Source organism: Pteropus alecto, unplaced genomic scaffold, assembly GCF_000325575.1.
Source record: "Pteropus alecto unplaced genomic scaffold, ASM32557v1 scaffold142, whole genome shotgun sequence".
In the NCBI taxonomy this organism is placed as follows: domain Eukaryota; kingdom Metazoa; phylum Chordata; class Mammalia; order Chiroptera; family Pteropodidae; genus Pteropus; species Pteropus alecto.
This window is the reverse complement of record NW_006433374.1, coordinates 340,044-365,002: the sequence shown is the minus strand read 5'-3', so window position 1 is coordinate 365,002 and position 24,959 is coordinate 340,044. Positions and strand designations below refer to the sequence as shown.

Genomic DNA, 24,959 nt, shown 5'->3' with positions numbered 1-24,959 from the left:
TCAAGCAGAAGCCCAAAGCCCTCCCCGAACATTCCTGCGAATTTCTTGCAGAGCCTGGAAGGGGACTCCAATGAACACGGTTTTTTCTGGAGTTAATTTTCTCTGCCTCCTTATATAGATGGTTTATTTTGCACCTTGGGTAACCACGTGAAAAACTCAGCTACTTCTCTGATTATACAGAAATCCACTCAAGTGTGTGTAGAGGGCTGTGTGTGTAGTGTGGTGCTTATTAGATTTAACTTATGATTTGAGGAGAAATTGGGAGCATTTTATCCTCATGAAGGGGAGATAAATTTTCCAAATTGGATAACTTCTAGCCATTTCGATAACTTACCTTTCGGACGATTTTTTCTGAATGTCTCAAGCCCCTAGCTCCTCAAACCCAGTCTGATCTGCTAGAACAGATGGCTAAGTTGTTCTTCTGAAATTCTCTCTCTCTGCCACTCATTTAAGAAAGAATGCCACGAAAGTCATTTCTCTCCCTAAGATGAGTTTTGCTCCTCTGCGTTACAATAATACTAAATGAGTGTCTCTATTAAGCTGGTTCTGCACACACAGGAATCCCGCGAAAAGCTGCGTGATTTCTCTCAGCTCTGCTTGCAATTTAAATAAATCCTTCCCTACATTCCATCTGCACAGCCAATAGGTCAGCGTCCCCTGAGAGGAGAGCCAGGAGCTTTTTTTTTCCTGCAAAACATATGCCAGGTGTCCAGCTGTGTCTGGAAACCGCTGGTAAAATTTATAATAAGTAATAAATTCTTCACATGTGGCAACAGAGAATGGCGGACCATTCGTTTTAAAAACCATTTTAATCAGTGCCTTCCTAAATACCAATTGAGACTTAATTATTTAGCTTCGTTTGTTCCAGTTACTGAGAAATAGCATTTGGCACGACATGAAAGAATTAGAAAATTTATCATTTTTCTTCATTCCAGATAAACAATTATTTTCATGTTTATCTGGAACCAGATTGCAGACTCTTAAACCCACTGGTTTCTTTGGATTAGAAAATGGAAGGTTGTTGATGATGCTGGTTTTTGTCCTGCTGGGTTGGATCCGAAATACAAAATGGATTTATCTTTTTAATATCTCTAGCCTCTCTGTGCAGTCCTGGTTCCAGCTTTTAAAGACAATTTAAATGTTTTATTATTATTATTATGGTTATAGAGTATTTCATACATGGACGTAAATAATTAAACGAACTTATCTCTATTCAAAACTTGCAATATAATTAGAACACAATGGAGATGTTTGAATCCACGACTTTTCTCCAGATGATACTGACTTGGCCCCATCCTAACACCCTTTGAATTGTATCATTTACTTCTTTTACTAAAACTTATTTCTACAAAATTAACACTACCAGCTTGACACTAATCATATAAGTGTAGGCTGTTTTTGATTCTTTATAAGTTGGATCATTATATATTCTTCCTCACGGAGCAGTTTTCATTGAATGCTATATTTTCAGGATTCAGCCATGATGATGCTTAAAGCTGGAGCTCACTGATGTTCATGGATCCCTTTTATGGTTATGTCACAAAATATGTAACTCTTTTTCTGAAACGGGAAATGGGCTCTACTTGACCCTTCTGTACACAAGGCCGGTGTGAACACTGTGCATACCTCCTGTAGATAAGTTCATAAATTTCTTTACCTAGAAATAGGTTTATTGGATCACATTTTAGGGGCACATTTAGATATACATACAAATGTCGAAAACGTTTTAAATGATTGGGCACAGTGATCCTCCCCAAAAGAGCACGAGTTTCCATCACTCTAGGTATTGTCAATATTTTGTTTCGATTTTTAATCTGGTGACTGTCAACTTCTATATGTTTTTAAATATATAATTTACATACAAAATCCACTTATTTTTGAATATACAATTCCATGAGCTGTGAAGGTTTGCGGATAATATTTTTTACAAAACATTTCAACAACTAAGTTTACATTTTTTTTTTCCCACAGCTGTGTTGTTTATTTTATATTTCTCGCTTTGGTAAATGACATCTTTGTTAAAAAAATTCCCTAAACTTTTTATCTAGATACATTGTTAAGTATCATCATTAATTTTAATAATTTTTAAAATTTTCTTGGTTTACATATGTATTAGAAAATGTGATTTAGCGATATCAATAGCTACTTTTTTTTTTTTCCATATTTTCTATCACACTCTTTATATGTGTGTTTTTCTTAGAAAGTTGGCTAAGGCTTCTAAATACAAAGTTGAATAGAAATGAAACTTTATCTTTGACGAAAAGATTGTAAATGTCGCATTATATGTTTCATACTTGGATTAAAATATTGGAAAATGACATTTTTTAGATTAGCAAATGTTTATTCGTATTAATTGGATAAGATGCTTCTAAATTCTGAAATCTGTTTCACTGAACCTTTTTTTCTTCATCTCTTAAGATTATCATTCTTTTCTCTTCACTCTCTTCATGTAAGAAATGATCATCGAATTTATTTGTTTCGTCTATGGAAATTTCTACATTGGTCTGTTCCCATAATTATGACCTGTGTAGAATTCGGTTCTCTGCTCATAGCCCGTGTGTGTGTGTGTGTGTGTGTGTGTCTGTGTGTGTGTCTGTGTGTCTGAGTGTGTGTTTGAATATTAACATTTATGGATATTTATTTTTTTCTGCCTTTGAGGGTATTATCTCTTTAGAGGAATAAACCCAGGCATCACTGCGTGCTGTCATCATGGATTTGCTATGACTTAAAACATCTAAGTTCAGGTCTGTGTGTCTCTTATATAACGTAAAACAAACGATAGTCGATCACTCTGGCGAACTGAAAACCTACTAGGAATAGCTTCTCCTACAAAATTAGCTTTCAACCCTAGGAGAAGCAGCAGTGGGAGGAGGTGACTTCCTTAACTGGCTTTTCTCCAGCGCTGGGAACCTGGAGGGGGTTGGGGAGTGACATGGCACATGCCAGGAAGTGGCCGTAAGTGGCTGCTCGGCCCCGTGCTGTTCGTGACTTCCTTGGTCCAGCAGTTTTTGTCTGACCGAGCGGGGAGCAGCAGAGGAACGTGGGGTTAGACGACGAATAACTCACAGCATCGTTGGGGAAACAGGCGACCTCAGAGTTCGCGCTGACCGGCAAAGTCGTGGCCACTCCCGTCGCCATGTAGTGACCCCCGTCAACCTCCGCACTCCGTCGGGTGAAGTCTAGGTTGCTGGCTTTGTGGATTTGGGGCACAGTTTTGGGGAAACAGGCGACCTCAGAGTTCGCGCTGACCTGCCAAGTCGTGGCCACTCCCATCGCCATGTAGTGACCCCCTGACCCCCGTCAACCGCCGCACTCCCTCGGGCGAAGTCTAGGTTGCTGGCTTCGTGGATTTGGGGCACAGTGTGAGCAAATTCGTGCTTGGCCTTCATTTCTGTAGTTCCTCACAAGTCGATCTTGGGGGGTGCAGTGGCATTCCATGCTGTTCGCCCTCTCAAAAGGAGGAGGAACCCCGTCCTCGTTTTTTCTTATTTTGCCTGTCTTGTGTCTATTTCTTACCCAAGAACGGGGAAGTGGCGTCGTGTCCGCAGCCCCTGTCACCCCTCGGCCCTGCAGACCTCACGCGTTGCGGTTAGCGATGACCCAGAACACGGAGCGCTCGCCCTTCCGAGTTCAGCCTTTGTCAGACACATTCCCCGGGGCTTCGATCTGTGTCCGAGAGGAATCCCGACTAACAGGGTCGATTCCTTGGCTTTAGAATTTCACTCAGCTCAGTTATCATCCTATATCCTCGCGAGATGCCAGACACCAACATATTTATTTATTCAGAATGACAGTCGCACAATCATGACAATGACGGGTATGAATATGAAAACCGCCGAGTGTATATTTGATTGCCATATAACTTTTTTTAAACAAAAGCCGTGCGACGCGCTCCAGAGGTCACGCTTGCCCCCATCTGTCTCTCTTCCCCTGCCCCCACGAAAAATTTGCCAAGCGTCTTCATATATTTATCCACATCGGTCATTCTGAGTTATAACCATGATCATATATTGATGCCCCTCGACGTACGATGTGATGGCAGCCTGATAAACCATCACGAGCGGCCAGTAAATACCCTAAGTCAAAAAAACCCAGCCTCCCAAGTGTCACAGTGTCATGTAGCTTCCGTTGAAGGCGTCCAGAACGCTCACCTGGGCTGACGGCTGGGCCACGTTACCTGACACGGTGCCTATTTCGCAGTAAAGAGTTGGCGATCTCATCTGATTTATCACGCATGTCGCTTTGGCGCCATCGTGAAGTCCAGAAATGCTAAGTGGAACCAGCGTCTGTCGGGGGCCGTCAGTAGTTACGTGTGGCCGTGCTCTTACACTTACGATGAACGTGGTCTGCCAGATGCTTTTCACGCTTTGGCATTTACCAGAATCCCCTGAAAGGCTTTCTGCAATGCAGAATCCCAGGCCCGCGCCTCCAAATCCAGCTTCCGCAGCTCTGGGTCTAGACCAGAGGTGTCAAGTGCGGCAAGTCACTGCAGGTGTGTTGACACACTTTGAGTCGGGCCGCGTACAACCCTGTGATGTCATCGGAATTGTGAATTGTTACGCGTACTGATCACTGAACGACCCCCGTCACTACATTCGTAAACTCTGTATCCGTGTCACATGAGGCCAAGAATTCATTTATTCCAGCCTGTGACTATAGAGAGAAACCTACTTTGTAAGTTTGCTCAAATAATTCCCTCATCGTACATATTAGCTTCACTTAACTCGTATGCAAATATCATTGCAGTATAGGTATATGTACACACACATATATATAATGTATATTATGATATTTAACAAGGCGTCTCTTAAACAAAAGTTAACATCCAGCAGTTTCTTAGCAAATCTTGTTTATATTTTGTTTCAAAACAAACTTGTGTCTCTGAAACAGTGCTTGACGGTTGACAAGCATTGCGTTTTCCATCCACACAGTAATTAGGAGCTCGTGGAAGAGAGAAGTCTAAGGTGACGTTTGTGAAAAGAGATCTGCATCTCACTTTCGCAAGCCCTATCCATGTCACATCCTTGCGGACGGAAGGGAAGGGGCCCGTTGGCTGCAGCAAAGCTCCACGAATGACTTCTCGTCCCGAATCTCGGACCTGGGAGGCACGGCACCCATGCTGGGTTCCCTCATGACTGCACAACTGGCGGATAACATTGCAGAAGGTTTGCTGCACGTCATCTCTTGAGAGAGAAATGAGTCTCGCACACAACCAGTATAAAATGCGTGGACTCCGTTCCAAATCGAATCGCCTCCACCATCCTGTCACTCCGTACCTGTCTCATTCTTGAGCTGCCCCTGAGGACTGTGTGTTTTGAAAGGAGGTAGGGCCAAGTGTACTCTGTTAAAAGGATATGTTTTTATCCATTTACATATATTTCATGAAAGCATGAAATGTACCTAGGATGGGTATGAGAACATGCAGTTTATAGAACTCACTTGATTAAACAAAGAGGGAGAAATAAGCAAATATCAGGTGTGAAGAGAAGATGTGTATCTGACTTCGAAACTCAAGACCAAAAGCTTCATCTTGTTTGTACAACACACCTATGAAAGAATTCCGAGGAAGATAAATTTTAAGGAAGACTTGGCATGAGGACTTTGAAATGTGGGCATTTGGGAAAGTTTAAAATGAGGGCAGTGGGAGCCTGGGGTGCTCGGGGTGCAGATCCTTGCCGTGGGCGTGGAAAATGACAAATGAACGCACTCAATGCTTTAGGGGTGAAAATCAGCCCGCCCCGTCCATTCACCGCATAGTGGGGTTTTGAGAAGAGAAGCCAGGGCATAAATAAGAATTGAAATGTTGCAGCCTGTGCAGCGGGAAGTATGATCGGACCGTGGGCCAGGAAGTGAGAAAGACGCCGATTCGGCCCCTTTGAGGGGAGCCGAAGATGCGTCTCAGCAGTGGACACCTCGGGCGTTAGTGAAGGGGAGGACATCTGCGTGGGAGACACCACCACACGTGGGGACTTTGAAAGCTGGGACTTGTGCGACAGGCACCCCCGAAGGCCCAGATCGGCATCCTATCAGATTGGAGGTGGTGGGAACATCGGACAGGCGGGTCGTGCCGGGTTCGCCAGCTCACGTCGCAGGCTCCTGCCTTATCGGAGGGTTCGCTTTTGTGCTGCCAGAATGAGCACAAATTCCCTTTTACCTGCTTCTACATCTGTGAGAAGGCCAAGAACAATATTGATTCTCCTATACTGTCCATCTGTTAGGGGGGAAAAAAAAAACATGAAAAAAAGAAATATTTGGTTTAGGCTGAGTTCCAAACTTAATACTTGATTTTTTTCCCTGTGAGCTTTGTGGACACACGCTGCATCTCCACATACAACTTGCTCCCACTAGTTTCCTGGATTTTCTACAGAAAGTACCGTTAATCCAAAGTCGGTGGCAGAAACTCAGCCACAATCTCTGTAGTGCCTTTTTGTTGCTTCTCTGAGCTACGCTAAGACTGTAAAACACCTCAGCTGTGAACTGCCTGAATCCCATCTCACGAGACATCTTCTTTCCTTTAGAGATGATGTTTTATAGTTTTCTAATTGTCTCGCTGCTGAAACAGCTTCAGCGCTACAAATCTGGAATGTCAAAGGACATAAAGAAGAAAATTATTTTAAAAAAATAAAACCATCGTTAATAATATAGTGATTATTCTACAAAAAAAAAAAATGATCCAATCAAAAAATGAGCAGAGGACCTGAACAGACACTTCTCCCCAAAGGACATACAAGTGGAAAGATGCTCAACATCGCTAGCTATTAGGAAAATGCATATCAAAACCACAATGAGATACCATCTCACACCTGTTAGAATAGCTATAATCAACAGGACAAGCAATAACATGTTGGAGAGGATGTGGAAAAAAAGGAACCCTCATACAGGGCTGGTGGGACTGCAAATTGGTACAGCCACTATGGAAAACAATACGGAGGTTCCTCAAAAAATTAAGAATTGATCTACCATATGATCCACCAATGCCTCTACTGGGTATTTACCCCCAAAGACTTGAAAACTCATATCTATAAAGATATTTACACATCGATGTTCATAGCAGCATTATTCACGGTGGCCAGGACATAGAAGCAACCGAAATGTCCTACGATAGATGACTGGCTAAAGAAGCTGTGGTACATATATACAATGGAATATGACTCAGCCATAAGAAGAGATGAAATCCTGCCATTTGTGACAACATGGATGGACCTCGAGATAATCATGCTACGCAAAATAAGCCAGACAGAAAAAGTTGAAGATCACATGATATCTGTTATATGTGGGATATAAACCTAAAAGCAACAAATGAGCAGGACAAATAAACAGAGACTCATGGACATGGACAATGGACCAGTGGTTACCAGAGGGTAGGGGGTTGGGGAGGAGAGAGTAGGTAGACAGTTAAAGAAGGTCAAATATAGGGGGGAGGGGAAGGGGGAAGTAGGTAAAGGGCATCAAATAAATATATGGTCGCTGAAGGAAACTGGACTTTGGGTGGTAAACATACAATAGAATATACAGATGTCAAATGATAATGTACACCTGGAAATTATATGATTGTATTAACCAATGTTACCGCAATAAACAATTCCAAAAAATATAGTTATTATGTATGTCTGTGTATATACATAGATACATACATACACACGCATGTCATATATAACAAGGAAACAGTAGAAGCACGAGGACCCCAAAAGTCCACTGGAATGACTCTCATTGGCTGGCCACAATGGGACAATGTCAACACTCCTCAGAATATAATGTGTACTGAATTGAAACAGGACACTCATGTAACAAGCCACACACTTGAAAACTCACCAGTTACAAAGAACTCTTAACGCCGAACCGTAAGAACACAGTTACGGGCCAACGACTAACAGACGCCTCGCCGAAGAAGAGATCCAGTGCTAAACTTCAGAAGCACTGGAATTCCTGCCTGATTTTTGTAAGGTCTCAATAACATCGGAAAACGGAAAGAAGAATTTCATTACAGCAAAGACAGCGTTGTTATTTTTCTTTGCTTTCTAGATGAGCGGGCCCCATTATTTACCTTTCATTAAAATTGCTTGTACAATTTTATTAAAACTATGTAGGCCAACACCCGACCCAAAAACAAAAATTAAGACTGTCTAATGCAGGGGTTTAAGCACCGTTGTTCCTTAGAATATTTCTAGAAGCTTAGTGTTGACAGGGAGGGTAGAGAAAAAAATTATTTTAATCCAGTTTACCAGGTAGGCCATTCTGGACAGGAGGAGGAAGGTATTATTATATCAGCGCTCAGAATGAGGTGGTTATTGACCAATTGTTTGCTGTTACGTGCCGTTTTTAAAATAATACATGAGCTTAGCCACTGACATAACCAGAGAAACCAGAAATATTGGTACACGTGTTTCATGAGCACAAATAAAACAAGAAAATGTGTAAAAAAGTCCTTTGTAAATTACAACGTAGTTTGTGTAAAGGTATGTGAAGTTTCTCTTTAAATGTGATGGTCAATTAAAATTTTTTTTTTCAGTTCCTGGCCTTGAAAGCATTTAAAGGTGAAAGAGCATAAATTTAGCTTGGAAAAAAAAGATGTGTTCAATGTTATGTGATCTTTCTTGAAAACTGAATATTCTACCGTTTTTTGTTGTTGTTGTTGTTGTTTTCAGAGTCATCCTGTTAAAAATTAGCTATGATTCCACATCTAGAGAATTTCTGTAGACAAAGGAACCTCTTGGCTGGCCCGAGGTCTTACTGGGTGTTGGGGCGGGGGGAGGGGGCGTTAGTTGATTTGTAAATCAGTCTTGGCAAAAGGTATTCTCTTTTACCCTCATTCTTCATCCTTAAGGTAAATGCGTTTCACAGTCACTTTACGGATGCAAATGTCGTTTGCAAAATGACCACAAAATTGCAGTCGGGGGGGCTTAGAAGTTGAGTACTATTATGGACATTTCGAAGGGCCTTCCCTCTTCCTGGAGGACATGCAGGTTCAGATGTCACAGCAGCTGCAGCAATAGTAGTGACTTTGTTTGGGCCGCAATGACAGAATTCTGTAGACAGGGTGACTTATGAACAACAATCATGAATTTTCATAGTTCTGGAAACTGATGGCTCAGGATTCTGGCATAGTTGGGCTCTGGGGAGGGTGCTCTGGCAGAGTGTGCACTGCTGACTTCTTGTCGGGTCCTCATGTGGTGGAAGAGGGGAAGGGGCTCTCTGGGGTCCCCTTCATAAGAGCACGGACGCCATTTTTTGAGGGCTCCACTCTGGTGCTGTCATGCCCTCCCACGAGCCCCAGCTCCTATTCCCAGAACAATGGGGACTTGGATTTTAATATATGAAATTTGAGTCCATTTCAAGTGGGAATTGGGGGGGTGGGGAGGGGTGGCGTTGGCCATCAAATACAGGTGACATGCCTGATCAAGTGGATTCAGCCAGTGTGTGCGTAGTGCTTCTTATGGACTCCAAGATTCAAAGTATTTCTCCGATGGACAATCATTGCTTCCTAGTTAGAGTTTCTGTTTATAATGCTTCAGAGAGTTGAGAAACAGATACTGTTGATGGTGGCACATTCTCGTAAATGAATTGATTCGATTGAATTGCACACTTAGAAATGATCGAAACAGCAAAATGTATAGCATACACACATACGTATGTATCTTATATGTGTGTGTATCTTCCTATGATCTTTAGTTTTATTTTGACTCAGTTTTTGCGTGGTTTGAGGCAGCATAATAATATAGGACCCTGCATATTTTTTTCCCCAAAGTAAAAGACATCAGATGTGCCATCAGAGACACAAAAAGAAGAGAGACTTTCAGCCGAGTATAAATTTGGCCACATTGTGTGGCAGATGAAGCAGAGGGAGAGAGAGAGAATTAAGTCCAGAATTTCTATTTCTGGCAAGACAAAGCTTTTCCCTGTCCTTTCTGCCTCTGTGGAAAGAGCAGTTTTGCTGATGAGAGGCAGGCCAGAGAAGGTTTCTGGGTGCCTCTTCCCTGCCCCGGTTGGCGAATGCACCGATGACACTGTGGATCGGACTCCACCTGTCATGTGTCATGACTGCCCACACCCTCAAACGAGAGAAATGCCCGCTTTGGTGCGAAGGTCACCCTTTCCAGGCCCAAGGCCGGACAGCCGCAGCTGCCACGTGCCACCATAGAGGGCAGCACTCCTCAGAGCGGAAGTGGCTTCTGCTTCATGGTGACCGCCCTGGACTGCACCTCCAGAGCATCCCACGCTATGGTCTGCAAGCGGAGGCCACGCGTTTCCATTTCTCTTGACAACTCGGGGTTGTACGGATGTGTCCTTGACCCACAGTCTGAGACAGTCCAGCTTCCCCACCTCAGCTCTAAAGACCCTGAGGGCTGAGAGAGAATGGTCCTAGCTCACACAGGTGACACAGTGCCCGCTGCAGAGCTGCCCTGACGAACGTGCACGGAGGACACGGGAACACCTGTCCTCGGAGGTACTCAGTGCCTCCTCTCTCTCTGGGGTTTGCGACCTCAGACACTGAGACACAGCTGGAAGTCCCGAGACAGAGCACCGGGTAAGAGACCGAGCACGCTGCCCCCTGAGTCCCTATTTTTAGCACTTTCCGCCCTTGTCTGTCATGTTTGGCAACCTTGAAACTGTTGCAGTGATAATGAAAAGAGTCTGTGCTACGCTTCATCCTCGTAAATGAATATGCAGATGTATAGACAGATACATAGACAGACACATAGATGATTGAAAGATAAATAGATAGATAGATAGATTGATAGATAGATAGATAGATAGACAGATAGACAGATGGATGATGGATAGATGGGTGGGTGGATGGATGGATGAATGAATGGATAAATTAGATAGATAGACAAACAGACGATAGATGGGTGGGTGGGTAGATGGATGGATGGATGGATGGATAGATGGATAGATAGATGATAGAAAGGTATTCAATAATGGATAGATAGATGATACTCATAGAGATAGATGATATAAAGATATATACATAAATATAAATAGATATACAGATACATAGATAGATATGTTAGTATATACACACACGTTTCTCTTTTCAGCTAGGAAATCTTTTTAATTTACTACATATGGTCTTGTTTGAAATGCCTCTCATCTACAAAAGCTTTGGGGTAAATTCTCACTGCTTTAAAAAAACTCACTGTGACTTTATCTAAAGGTAAATTAACCAAAACATAGCATCAACCTTTTTTTTATAATCGGCATTATCATCAAGCCCTTATTTAATAAGTATTTTTCTTACTCAAGATAATAATAGCAACTCACAGAAAACGCGTCCCACATAAGCGTTGTGGTTCAAGTTAACAGGACTTGAGAGTCATGGGCCTACGAGCTAACCATCTTTGGGAAGAAAAACAGCAAAGACTTCACAAAAATGCTGATCTTAGAACAGTTGTGAACATAATACGTAATAATTGGTAGCTTAAGGAGGCAGAGAGCATGTTCGAAGCAGTCAAGCAAAGTAGCAGATGTGGCAAGTGATAACATGAAGACAATATGCCCTCCCTCACTTCTGAAAAATGTCTTCTTTCTTCAATAATCTTTTTTTTACTGAAAATAAACATTCCATTGGGATTTTAGCTGTTTTATATGCCATCATATTTACCTGTTACACGTGTGTGTTATTGAAGAACCTCTTTTTTTTTTTTTTTTCCTTAATTGAAACAACCTTCTTAATTATGCATCATGTTAGCCAGAGAAAACCCGCGTTGGAAAGTTTGGGATTATTTCTGGGTACAAACAAAAACTAGTTGATGTCACTGGATTTTGATAGAGTTGGAGAAAGAATTTATTGTCCTTATTCCATTCAGTTCTGATTACCTTATGGAAAAATAAGAATCAACCAGATTATTGGCTGTTGTCTGACCACTGATAGTATCTCACAGTAAGCACTGAGAAATGCCACCGTCATCGTCACCATGCTTCTTTTGCAGTGGAGGATATAAGGCTGTAGCTAAACATACCAACGAATTCTGAATTAGCGTAGTGCCCTTTAAAAGGAATTGTGAAAATCGCTGTTAACATTTATAACAGAGTGCTGTAGAAGTTATCTTTTTTCTTGCATGTATGCTACCAGACCCTGAATACCGGATAGGTACAAAATATGTATTTTTTGTACGTTTTATAATTATACTTTTATGGAAAAATATAACTTTCAACTCAATTTTCAAGTGTTTGTATTAAAAGCATATTGAACCGTATAAATGCAAAGAAAAAATTTTCGGTAAGTTCTCCAGATAACTATGTAAATGTACTCAAATAATGGCTCATCCCCCCCCCACCCCCAGCTTTTAGCACAGTGCTTGGGGTCATCGTGTGTTCAAAATAAGTGTTGGGTGAATCAGCATTTCCATGATTTTCACAGCATGCGGTTTCTTTTTTGTAAACTCGCCTTTGTCTTTATACTTGGAGCACACTGTAAACACTTAAGAGCCTGGAAAAATGAAGATGCATGACCTTCACCCCGTATCGCTTGCAGATGTCTGCAGTCAGAAGGTGTACAGCCTCTCTTCATTATTCGTCGTCTGCATAATCGTAAAGTCAGAATCTAAGTAGACCGATAATTAGTTTTCCCTGATTGGAGTCATCTCATTTATTCAGAGGACATCTCTTTGTACTTATCTAGGTAGGTGACACAGAAATAAATAGCCCTGTTCATCCTGATATCAAGAAGTTCAGGCCACTTGGCGACCTGTGGGACATACGCTTACGTTATACGCCAGGCTCGGCGCTGTTGCGTGTGCTTTGTCCAGTCAGTATTCCTGGCAGCCATCATTCTGAATTCCACATGTGACAAATCGGGGCTTTGAAACCTCGAGGAACACGACTGGGGCATAAAAATTTAGGAGCGACTGACGAAATCCACCGAAAGCAAGAACTCGGCTCCCGACCCCCGAGCACATACCCTTCATACAAAGCGGTTCGTTCCACGGAAATTCCCCTAAAGCCATTTTCTGCATTAAGACGTGGTGACGATCAATCGGGGCATTTTTGAAAAGGGACCTGGTTGGAAGAGGGAAAAGATGAAAGATCATTTCCCCCGCCTGAGGGGTTGGACCAGGCCGGCCTTGGGGTCGGTCTACAGGTGGCGCTGTGCTTGGTGAGCAAGTCGTGTCCCAGGTGGTGTCTACGGGAGGAAGGCACGAGTGTAAAGTGTAAGGCGGTCCGCAGGCTCCTGGCAGCCGTACAGAGAGCATTCTAGACGCAGGACATTGCATATAAGAAGACACAGAGATGCAAATACAAGAAGCAGTTAACGAGTACATGTGACGGATTGGTAGGTTAAAGGACACATGTAGGACAAGGCCAGTGATGGGGACACTGGACACCAGGAATGTCCCTGGAAGTCCCACAGGGCCTGACTTTAAAACACACTTGCTAGTGTGTGTGTGTGTGTGTGTGTGTGTGAATGCTGAAGAAGGAAATATGAATTGTGAACAAAATATAAACATATTTAAAATGAAGTGTGAATCCCTATAACCACATTTTGGAGATAATCTTATTTGATAACTTCCTTCCAGTGTTAATATTTTTACACACCCACTGTAGCGTGCTAATAAAAACAAGATCATACGATTCAGTATTCAGCAATTCACTCTTTTCTCTTGAGAGATCTTAGATGTGTTTCTATGTTCACACATAGAAACGCTCCTTATGATTTTATCCAAATGAACAGCTTCGTGTTATATGGATTCAGCCAACAGAATTCATGCAGCAAATCTCCACTTCACGGTCGTGGAGATGGCTGTCATCCTTCTTATTTTCAAAATTATATTCAATAAGACTTGTAGGCCTTTGGGTGGCTATTTTTATACATTTTAATAAAGTTTTTTTGTTTTTTAAACAAAGTTATCATAGAAATAGAACTTCCAGGTGAAAAGATTTCAAGTTTTCATTTTCGTGGGTCTCGTCCCTTCTTATACATTAGGGAACACCATGGCGTGAAAACAGATCACAAGAAGCCAGGGTAAGGAACCCTGTGTCTCAGGCACAGGGCTGTGGGCTCAGGGGGGTGATGAGATGTGTGAGCTCTTGAACAAATAAAACCCAAAGCATCTGACCTCCAATTAAATGCAAGTCATCGACAAATCTGGAGAAATGTTCGAGTATGAGGCTGTGAATTAAAAAGATTCCACATCCTCACCCACATTTGTTTGTTGACTGATTGATGATGGCCATTCTGACAGGTGTGAAGTGATATCTCATTGTGGTGTTGATTTGCATTTGTCTGATGATGAGTGATGTTTGATGTTGAGCATCTTTTCATATGTCTATTGGCCACCTGTGTGTCCTCTTTGGAGAAACTTTCTATTCAGGTCCTCTGCACATTTTCCAATCGGGTTGTTTTTTGGTGTTAAGTTACATGAGTTCTTTATATATTTTAGATATTAATCCCTTATCAGGTTATCATGGGCTAATATCTTCTCTCATTTATGGGGATCGCTTCATAAATTATATAAACGTCTAACCATTATGCTTTATAGCTGAAATGAATATAATTTTGAATGTCAACTGTAATTGAAAAAAAAAATCAAAATAATCTAAAGTTGGCTCAAAGGGTAACTACCAGTTTCTACTTCTTATTAATTCATTTCATTGGGATGTGAAATCCAGCATGAGGAATATAGTCAATAATATTGTAGTAACCATGTGTGGGGCCAGGTGGGGGGGGGCTAGACTAACCGGTGGGGGGAGTGACTTCAGTGATATAACTTAGTTATAAACATCTAGTCTGAAACTAATATATTATTGTATGCCAGCTATAATTGAAAAACTTTTTAAAAATTTAAAAAATAATAAAATTGGCTCAAACAGGATTCGGCTCCAGATTGGCCATCCCCAAATTTTTATCACTGTGAAACTTTTTACCTGTTATCTTCACATTTTGATCTATATCGTATAATCAAGAAACTGTGTTGATGAATTTTTATTTTGTTTCTAAAACGTGACCGGTTTCAGCTTTGTAAATGAATATAATTTCGACTAAAGTACTTGAAAACACCTGTGCAGCCTCATTCTAAATAATTGTGCGGAGGTATCATACATTTTATGAATCCCATTAATAATTTAATGGTCCCTAACTTTGTAGAACTGTGCAATAGGAATGACGCATCCTTCAGAACTGCCTTAGATTTATTCTACAGACATTGGAAATAGAATTTGACCCTGTGGAATACTAAGGTGGTAATTACGTGGCATAGTAGGATCGTCAGTTATCACTCAAGTCATTTTTAAGTGAAGAAAAAAAGCAACCAAAAATAGAGACACTAAATTTCAATCAGCTTTACTCGTCAAGACGGTAGAATTTGAATATATATGCCTTTTCTTCTCTACCACGCATTCCATCCTTTATAATGTATGCCCTTTGCTCAGCCGTAAATGATTCCAGTCCCGAAATTCAACTTTCATCTTATAAGAAATGCACCCGGCAAGTGATTTCTTATAAACATCAAAGAATATAAATGTATCTTTATTTGACTGGTTTTCATTTTTATACTTCTGCTCTAATTCTCATCAGATTTCTTTTGGGAGGCTCATTTATGTGACCTAAAGTAAACTTTATCCATTTTCATTGAAGAGTTTTTATTTAAACAGTTCCTCTTTTGCTTTTATTCAATTAAATTAGTGTATATCTATAGATAGATAGATAGATAGATAGATAGATAGATAGATAGATTCAATTAAATTAGTGTATATCTATAGATAGATAGATAGATAGATAGATAGATAGATAGATAGATAGATAGATACACATACACAAAGGCATGTATATATGTATATAAATACATATATATTATGCATGCATACATAATGTTGCAAATTCTCACTCTACACAGCAAAAACATAATAAGCAAATAGGTCATTTGGTGAGAGTATATATATATTTTCATATATACATATATATTTGCATGTATATACATATATATTTCTTTTGAAAGTACATTTCAGATGCTAGATTAATTCTATAAATTACAGTTTAGTATAGTCAAATTGCGAAAAATACTTCTATTTTCACTTAGCAATTATCTTCTGGTTAATGGTCACCCCCCAAAAATGCCTACCGTGCTTGCATAATAAACTATTTTCTAAAGGAAGAAGGATTGGAGCTTTAAAGTCCTGTTACGGATGAACAAAGGGACCACCGCACCTGACCCCAGTGGGTTTATCACCGCTGACCTTCAGTGCCTCCAAAGCCATGTGACCTAAAGCCCCTGGTCCAAATCAAAAAAAACAAGAAACGTTTAGACGTGATTACCTGTCATCAAAACCTGAACCTTTCTAATCTAGCAGTGATATTAAGACCAGATACAACGTCTATTTTTACATCATATCTATGTCATTCACCATGCAGGAAGAAATGTGATTTCTGTTTTTTAGGCATCTTTCTCATGAACTATGTTTCAGAGTCACCACACAGCCCTGAACACTCCGCTCATGGGTATATATATATATATATTTTTTTTTTTTTCGTTCCTTCCAGCGTTTTGACTGGAACTCGGAGTCCCTCTAGTCTCTAATATGTCTGAATCCTGTCTCTTTCATATCTCTCACTCACTGTTCCATGACTTGGGGCAGAGGTTGATTTATTTACAAGCTTCATTTCAGAGACAGAAAAATCTGAGACACCGAATATTTCATCAGCTGAAATGCGGAGAGAGTTTGGAGCTGGAAGGGACGGTCCACTCATTCAGGGCATAGATGGACAGTCACGTGCTGTGTTCATCTTCACTGGCGTATGTGTATGTTTCCAAATTGATCAGCTGCTCTCACGTGTGTGTGGAATTTCATGCCTGTCGACCCATGTCTGGATGATACGTACGACCATATTTGCACAATCAGGATAGAACAAGAACGTGCTCCCTCAAGAGGACATAAAATTGCTTGTATTCATTCTGCACCTGCAGTGGACACTCTGCCTCATTGATTGTTTAAAAGGGAAGGGGAAAAAAAAAATCCCTGGATATGGAAGGAAGTGAAGATTCCGAGGCGGAAACTATGGAAACATCAGTTCCAAAAGAAAAAAAAAAAATGTTCATTCAGTAAACTTCAGAGGCTCATGGAGGGCTCTTTCTGGCTGGATTTCTGCAAAGAATCCAGAGTCGCAAGAATCAAACCTCTCAATAGGATGCTCTGAGAACTCAGATTTGCCTGGGTGCAGAATATTAAGTAGCCTGCCGTTCGAGAGGTGACCAGAGTCCTGTTTTCCTAAACCAGTGACTTACCTCGTGTTGCAGATCCTCCTCCTGCTCTGCAGAAGCAAAGGAATCAAGTAGGTCATTTTGCAAAGTGTTGGGCAAGGGCTTGGCAGAGGCGGGCTGTGTGGAGTTTTTTGAAATTAGAAGAGCCTTCAGAAATGAATCACCTCCTCCCTTAACGGGGGGACCGGCTCCTCTCCTGGCCCCATCAGCCCGTCGTACACATAAAAACTGCGAGAAGAGAGGCTTTCCATCTAAGCAAAGGGACTCGTTTTCTGAGGAACCGTGCGAAAGCGTTAGTGATGAATGCCGGGGCCGCAGCTCGCTTGCTGGCAGGGAACACTAAGGAGGAGTAGCCGATGGAAGGAGGGAGGTTGGCAACGTGCTTACTCATCACAGCTATTGTCACAGTCAGTCCCCAGGCAGTTTCGGGAGGACCGGACTTGATGGAGGTACCATCACCTCGGAGCTGTTTGTAGGTCCAGGAGATTGTGTCCTGCTGTCTGTACTTTTCAAACAAACAAAACCCAAAACAGCTTTCTCGTTGTTTTCTTGTCGACCGGCCCCTCCATTTACGATGCCCTCCTGGTAGAAGGCCTCATCCTTCCCGAGTCTGTGTCAGCCCTGAGAAGCTGTCACGTGAGCGCTTCTGGGATAACGCTGCTTGGGGATGTTTGAAGGCATGTACTCTGGCCGATGTGATTTTAGGGCATGAATTATTCCGTGTTCGTGGCAACACTGCAGCAGGTGGCCATCGGAACTTAATAATACGCATGAACTGGGGAGAGGGGAGGATGGCATCGCCCTTGGACTAAAGAAATGGTGCAGAAAGGAGAAAGATCACGATGGGGCATTTGGGGTGCGGGGAGAAGCAAATAAAAATGGCAAATGGAGAAAGCGCATTAGGACTATTTCTGTTGTTGTTAAGAAGGCTTATCCAGTCCAGATTTGGGATATAAAGTTGGATTAAAGTTTGTGCAGCTAATTCAATCGAGGGGGCGCTTCGGAAAATATTCAGAGAGTTGAATCTGAGTAGCAGAGCGTGTGTCTCTTAATACGAGGACTTCAGATAGTAGGTTACCATCCTCTGTGACCCAAGAGGAACAGGAGATGAGGTGGACGCTGAAAACAGATGCCTTCGCTACGATAAACACCCAGATTGCCTGATCGGCAGCTTTTAAAGAGGAATGAAGAATCTGACACCTTGAGCAAAGTCTCGTTTCTCAATTTACAGAATCCTCCGTCTTTTCAAAGTGACGTGTACCAGCTCATACTATTTTGGGGGTAGTCATGGATTTTCGAATATGCTATTTGGCTTTCGGCCGAGAGTAAAGAATTATAAGCGTTTGCGTGTAACCGTGATGTATTTTCTACAGAGAGAAACAGAGGTGCCTACTAAGGTATTTAAGAGTGCGATGTCATTATGTCTCATTTTCTTTGAAATGTAAACATTAAAAGGAGATAAAATATTAATAAGAAATTTAATGGGAAAAAGGTAACGTGTACTGCCTTTGTACCCATGTGCACAGTCTGACACGTGGATAGCAATGCAAATCCCTCCCACCATACCCCACCATGTGCAACTTCTATTTTCCCCGATAAACTTTTTTTAAGAGTATTTTTCATTTTGCCAAGGAAAACCGACGTACGCACCGGAATGATACCCTCGAATCTAGTAAAATGGTAGTGTCTGTTATTGTCACACATTATAAACGTTTTAGATTTATCTTGCTTTACAAGTGGGCTCCATACAAACCCAGCGATGAGACATTTTATCATAGGGTCAACAGAAACGGTCACCGTGATGACCATGATTTGTGTAATATAACCCTCCGCCATGAAAAATGCCATCGCTTCTGACGGGTAGAAAAGAGCGGACGGGGTGTACGTCAAACAGCGGTGACGTCGGTGTGCTTTTGATTGTCCACGACCCAAAATATCCTGTGTTCTTTCGTAGGATTCTTAAGTACCGGCGACCAGGCGGCCAAGGGCAACTACGGGCTCCTGGACCAGATCCAAGCCCTGCGGTGGGTCGAAGAGAATGTCGGGGCCTTCGGCGGTGACCCGAAACGGGTGACCATCTTCGGCTCAGGGGCAGGGGCCTCGTGCGTCAGTCTCTTGACCTTGTCCCACTATTCGGAAGGTAATGAAGGTATTCATTCCTCTGCTGGACCTGTGACCCCCGTGACCGAGACATGAGCCCCCATCTCCAAAATGTCATGTGTCCACATTCTCTTCTTTTAACTCAGCTTCCTCTCCATGATTCGAAATCGAGGTATAATCGATATAGAACTTCACACACACACACACACACACACACACACACACACACACTGCTACCTCAACTGTGGCCAATAGATGTGTTAGAGGATGGAAAGTAGCTTCTAGCACCATTTTTCTAGTTTTCATTGTTTCAACTCGTGAATGACTTCAACAGATCAAGTTTCAACATCATTTCCTGCAGGTGCTGTAAAACATTAGCCTTTAGAACCAACTACAGAAGTCAACACTTACACATTTCAGACAAAATTATAAACCCTGGGACGGCAGTCCCCGGATGACGTTGGCGATGTCCTGGGCAAAGCCAGACCGATGTCGTCTCAATATTGTGTCATCTTTGGGCAGTTCTTCCCTCTCTAGATTTGCGGCTTCCTAATTGCGGTCAGGTTGTCCTCAGCCTTGATGGCTTGCGTGAGCTTACATGTCCAGCAGGCACGAACTTCTGGATCCCCAGCTCAAGCTTTTATCTTGTAGCAACTCGTGATGCATCAGAACTGGATTGTGTCAGAATCCAAGGAAATGGCAGGAATACAGTAATTTTTATAGCCTTCCATCCCTTGTCCTACAAGAGTTAAAATAAAGTTTGTTTTTCTACTTCTGGACAGTCAGGTACTAGACTGATGGATGCAATGGGATGTCTTTTAAGCTACGCGTGATTTAACTCCTCAGATTTTACTCCTGAAATTGCCCGAGGTTTTTCAAGTGTCTCACCAAACAGATGTTTTTAAAATGTGGCAGAATCAATTATACAGAATTCTGGGATTCAAATGGATGCCATTTTGAAATGGATGGGGCATAGTTTTTTTTTTTTTTTTCCAATACATTTTAGTTGGGCATTCAAGTGAGGATTTCTTTAGGAACGGCGAATTCCATTAATTTAATTGCAAAATTGAAACCCCTCCAATTTATTGAGGGCGGAAATAGAAATACATCTCTGCATTTATGCTCCGAAACTGATTTCAGTAGATTTGTCCTTTCCCGTGATGAAGTGGTACCTGTTTTTTTGGGTTTTTTTTTTTTTCAATGAGGCAAAATGGTCTTTGACCTTCTCCTTGATGCAAAGCATATTTTTAGGGAGTGGAGGACGTAGTGACTGTGACAGGCTTTTGTTGATAGCATCTGGGGTGGAGAAGCAAACATTATCCCAAATCGTGGAAGGAGAAAAAGTGAATGTTTTTACCACGGCATCTAAAGGGTAATTTTCTTGAACAATATTTGTGGTGTGTGTGTGTGTGAGAGAGAGAGAGAGAGAGAGAAAGAGAGCATCCCATAAAACCGATGTGCAGGAGGGGGATGTGGGAAGAACGAGAGAGAAAGGAGAGAAAGAGACGCTGAGTGAGCTGAGAGCCAGCACGGCAGAAATTCAGATGCCCGCGAGACAATCAGAGCCTTCTTCGCTGAGTAAAAGCTGCTTTTCTATCTCCCGGCCTTTCATTTGCATGTCCACAATTTTGCACCTGCAGGTCTGTTCCAGAAGGCGATCATCCAGAGTGGGACCGCCCTGTCCAGCTGGGCAGTGAACTACCAACCTGCCAAGTACACTCGGATATTGGCAGACAAAGTCGGCTGTAACATGCTGGACACGACAGACATGGTGGAGTGCCTTCGGAACAAGAACTACAAGGAGCTCATCCAGCAGACCATCACCCCGGCCACGTACCACATCTCATTCGGCCCCGTGATCGACGGGGACGTCATCCCGGACGACCCTCAGATCCTCATGGAGCAGGGTGAGTTTCTGAACTACGACATCATGCTGGGCGTCAACCAGGGCGAAGGTTTGAAGTTCGTAGACGGCATCGTGGACAATGAGGACGGCGTGACGCCCAACGACTTCGACTTCTCCGTGTCCAACTTCGTGGACAACCTCTACGGTTATCCGGAGGGGAAGGACACCTTGCGGGAGACCATCAAGTTCATGTACACGGACTGGGCAGACAAGGAGAACCCCGAGACGCGGCGGAAGACCCTGGTGGCTCTGTTTACGGACCACCAGTGGGTGGCCCCTGCCGTGGCCACGGCGGACCTGCACGCTCAGTATGGCTCGCCCACCTACTTCTACGCATTCTACCACCACTGCCAAAGCGAAATGAAGCCCAGCTGGGCCGACTCGGCTCACGGCGACGAAGTCCCCTACGTCTTCGGGATCCCCATGATTGGCCCTACAGAGCTCTTCAGCTGTAACTTCTCCAAGAACGACGTCATGCTCAGCGCAGTGGTCATGACCTACTGGACGAATTTCGCCAAAACCGGGTATGTTCTCCCCCACCCAGGGTACGGCCAGCCCTCAGCGTGTCAGGCTCCCCGCTGCGAGCTGTATGTCCATGACCACACGCAAGCACGCACACGCACACACGGACACACGCGCGATAATAGTCACTTTTCTCCATCCATGGAGACTGTGTCTTTTCTTTACCCCTAAGTCACTCTCTGTCAAACCAGATTTTTATGGCGATGCCAGCTGCATGCTGAAAATTCTGTTTTGTAGCTGTTGGTGTAGGATTTAAGCATATTTGGCATTTCTATTGAAAGCTGATCATGGGGTTTCAAATTTGTAGCTGTTGGTGTAGGATTTAGGCATATTTGGCAATTCTATTGAAAGCTGATCGAGGGGTTTCAAATCTAAATAGGATCATGTCTTATTTGGTAAAAACAAAAAATAGGGTTATCAAAACGCATGTGGTACATGGTAATTTGTGCTTATGGTGTAGCCGCAGGAATGAAGTAGATCTCACACTAACTGTAGAGAGCTGCTACATGTGTGTGTGTCTGCGTGCATGCGTACCCACACAGGCACACCCCGTCTTACTGTGCTTTGCTTTGTTGAGCTTTGCAGATACTCTTTTTTTTTTTTTTTTTTTTACAATTTTAAAGTAAGACCTTCCACCAGCAAAAAGATTCCAAGTCACTTCAGGCTCGGATAACGCTTAGCAATTTTTTTAGCGGTAACGTATTTTTAATTCAAATATACACATTTTTTGCACACAATGTAGTCAGTAGATTACAGCATAGTGTAAACGTAACTCTCATATTCACTGGGAAACCAAACTATGCATGTAACTCACTTTACTTAAGATATTAGCTTTATTGCAATGATCTGGAACACAACTGGCAATATCTCTGAGGTCTGCCTGTAGATAGACATATAGATGACAGATAGGTGGAGGGATAGATAGATAGATGATAGATAGATAGATAGATAGATAGATAGATAGATAGATAGATAGAAGATAGATGTTTGATAAGTATAGGTAGGTAGGTAAGATAGGTAGGTAGATAGATGATAGATAGATAGATAGGTAGATAGATAGATAGATAGATAGATAGATAGGTGATTGATAGATAGTAGAGATAGATGATGGATATATAGATGATGATGATAGACAGATGATGATGATAGACAAATAAATGATAGATAGATAGATAGATAGATAGATAGATAGATAGATAATAGATAGATAGATATATGATAGATAGAAGATAGATGTTTGATGGTATAGATAGGTAGGTAAGATAGGTAGGTAAATAGATGATAGATAGATGGATAGATAGGTGATAGATAGTAGAGATAGATGACGGATAGATAGATGATGATGATAGACAAATGAATGATAGATAGATAGATAGATAGATAGATAGATAGATAGATAGATGATAGGTAGATAGATGATAGATAGATAGATAGATAGATAGATAGATAGATAGATAGATAGATAGATAGATAGGCGGGACCATGCCCTATTCTGTCACAGAATATATTTGACGTCTACCCTTGCAATCCTGCATTCTCTCAAAGCAAAAAGAGTTACATGGCATTTGCCAAATCGTGGCCATCCATCCTCTTCACACTCTGCCATCCAAACACATCATTCTTAAGATCTGAGCACCACATCCTCACTCGCTTTGCCCAAAACCACATATTTTCCCCTCACATGTTTTGGCAACAGACTTCACACGATTTTCCGCAATCGAAAGCCAGGGTCATTCGTCATCGATTTAACGGAGGCATCAAAAAATGTGAAATCCAAACAGGGCCATTAAAATCCCGTTAGCTCTTCTGCCCGCCGGAGGCTCTGAAGCTGAGATTCTCTCGTTGTTTAAAGGAAGAGAAAGAAAGAGATAAAAGACATAGGTGTTCACGAGGTGGCTAAGACGTGCTAACACCCAGGTGCGCACCTTCCCCTGTCAAGGACTGAGCCAGGATTGAACGCAGCCCGCTGTGCTGTGCCTGAGCGCTCTTGAATGCCACCTCTCCATTTTCCTAAAGTCCCCTAACATGTGGGCACGTGAAATAGCCGAGGCTTACATCGCTGGCCGGATGTGCTCACGTGGCCGCGAGTGGTGTGCATGCACACTGCTTCTGGCTTCCGGAATGTGGCTGGGGCAGATGGGGAAGCGGCAAAGACCTGGAGAAAGAATAGCCCCCATCCGACGGGAATCCCCCGGTTCAGGTAGAGGTCGCACTCAGGGAGTGAGATGGAGATGCTGGGGGCCTGGGGTGTTCGTCGGGAGAGTCCGCGCTTGATCCAAGGCGGAGCTCTTTTTCCTCTGCAGCCCGGGTGCAGCAGAGCTGAAGTAAGACTTAGAGGTGTCGATGCTGCGAGTTTTCCTAATTCATTTGTAAAGGTTGTTGGAATGACTCAGGTCGTCTTTAAAGGACGTCACTCAGAACTTCATTTAATGTGCAGTACGAAGTGCCATTTGAAAGGTAAGTAAGTAAGAGGTAACGTTTCAGTGGCAGCTGGTTTAACAGGCAGAGGATTGAGCTGATGGGCAGGCTCCGGTGACTTAAGGATTTGTCAGTGGATGAGCAGGGCCTCAGAGGGCGTCGCTCGTGCAGACGGTTTCCTTGTCCCCAGGGAGCCGTTTCAATGGTCCAGGTGACAAGAAGAAGCCAAAATGCTGCCCATAAGGGGACAGCGCAGGGTAAGCCGTATCCGATGTCCCCGTGTGAGGCGAGCGGCTTGACCCTGTTCTCCGGAACACCCGCACAGGCGGTGAGCCGCGGACCAGGACAGTACACAAACGAGCCCCAGTGACCGCTCCCTGTAAGCGCTGGACAGACAGGAGTTTCAGTAAAAAGGAACAGCTCCCCATAGGTCGATCACCACACAGTCCTGTGCAGGGACGATGGCCTCACCCCAGGACACGTGCCACCATTATCTTCCGGTGGGACTTCAAACCCCTGACCTCACACACAGCACCCCGAGATTTCCAGTGGTTCATACGTCTGCCAAGATGTTTCCTTTCATGCACCTTAACGTGACAGCTGTGACGTCACTTCCATCTGGGTTTAAATGTGCATATACTGGTGTGCCAGCTTTTTTTTGGGGGGGGGTGTTGACCACGGAAAAATGATATTAGAAATGAGCATGTAGAAGGCATGGAAGAGAGAGAGTGGGGAGAGAGAGGAGAGAGGGAGGGAGGGAGGAAGAAAGGAAGGAAGGAAGGAAAGAAGGAAGGAAGGAAGGAAGGAAGGAAGGAAGG

At 42.8% G+C, this 24,959-nt stretch overlaps 1 protein-coding gene across 6 annotated transcripts in view; it reads left to right on the top strand.

Annotated features, from left to right (window-relative positions):
- Window positions 1-24,959, top strand: part of NLGN4X (neuroligin 4 X-linked) — a 257,267-nt gene that overhangs the window by 225,264 nt on the left and 7,044 nt on the right. For all 6 annotated transcript variants that reach the window (XM_025044183.1, XM_006908165.3, XM_006908164.3 and 3 more), the window contains 2 exons: window positions 19,150-19,335; window positions 20,936-21,725. In XM_025044183.1, the coding sequence (XP_024899951.1) occupies window positions 19,150-19,335; window positions 20,936-21,725 (976 nt within the window). The remainder of the gene's footprint in view (window positions 1-19,149; window positions 19,336-20,935; window positions 21,726-24,959) is intronic.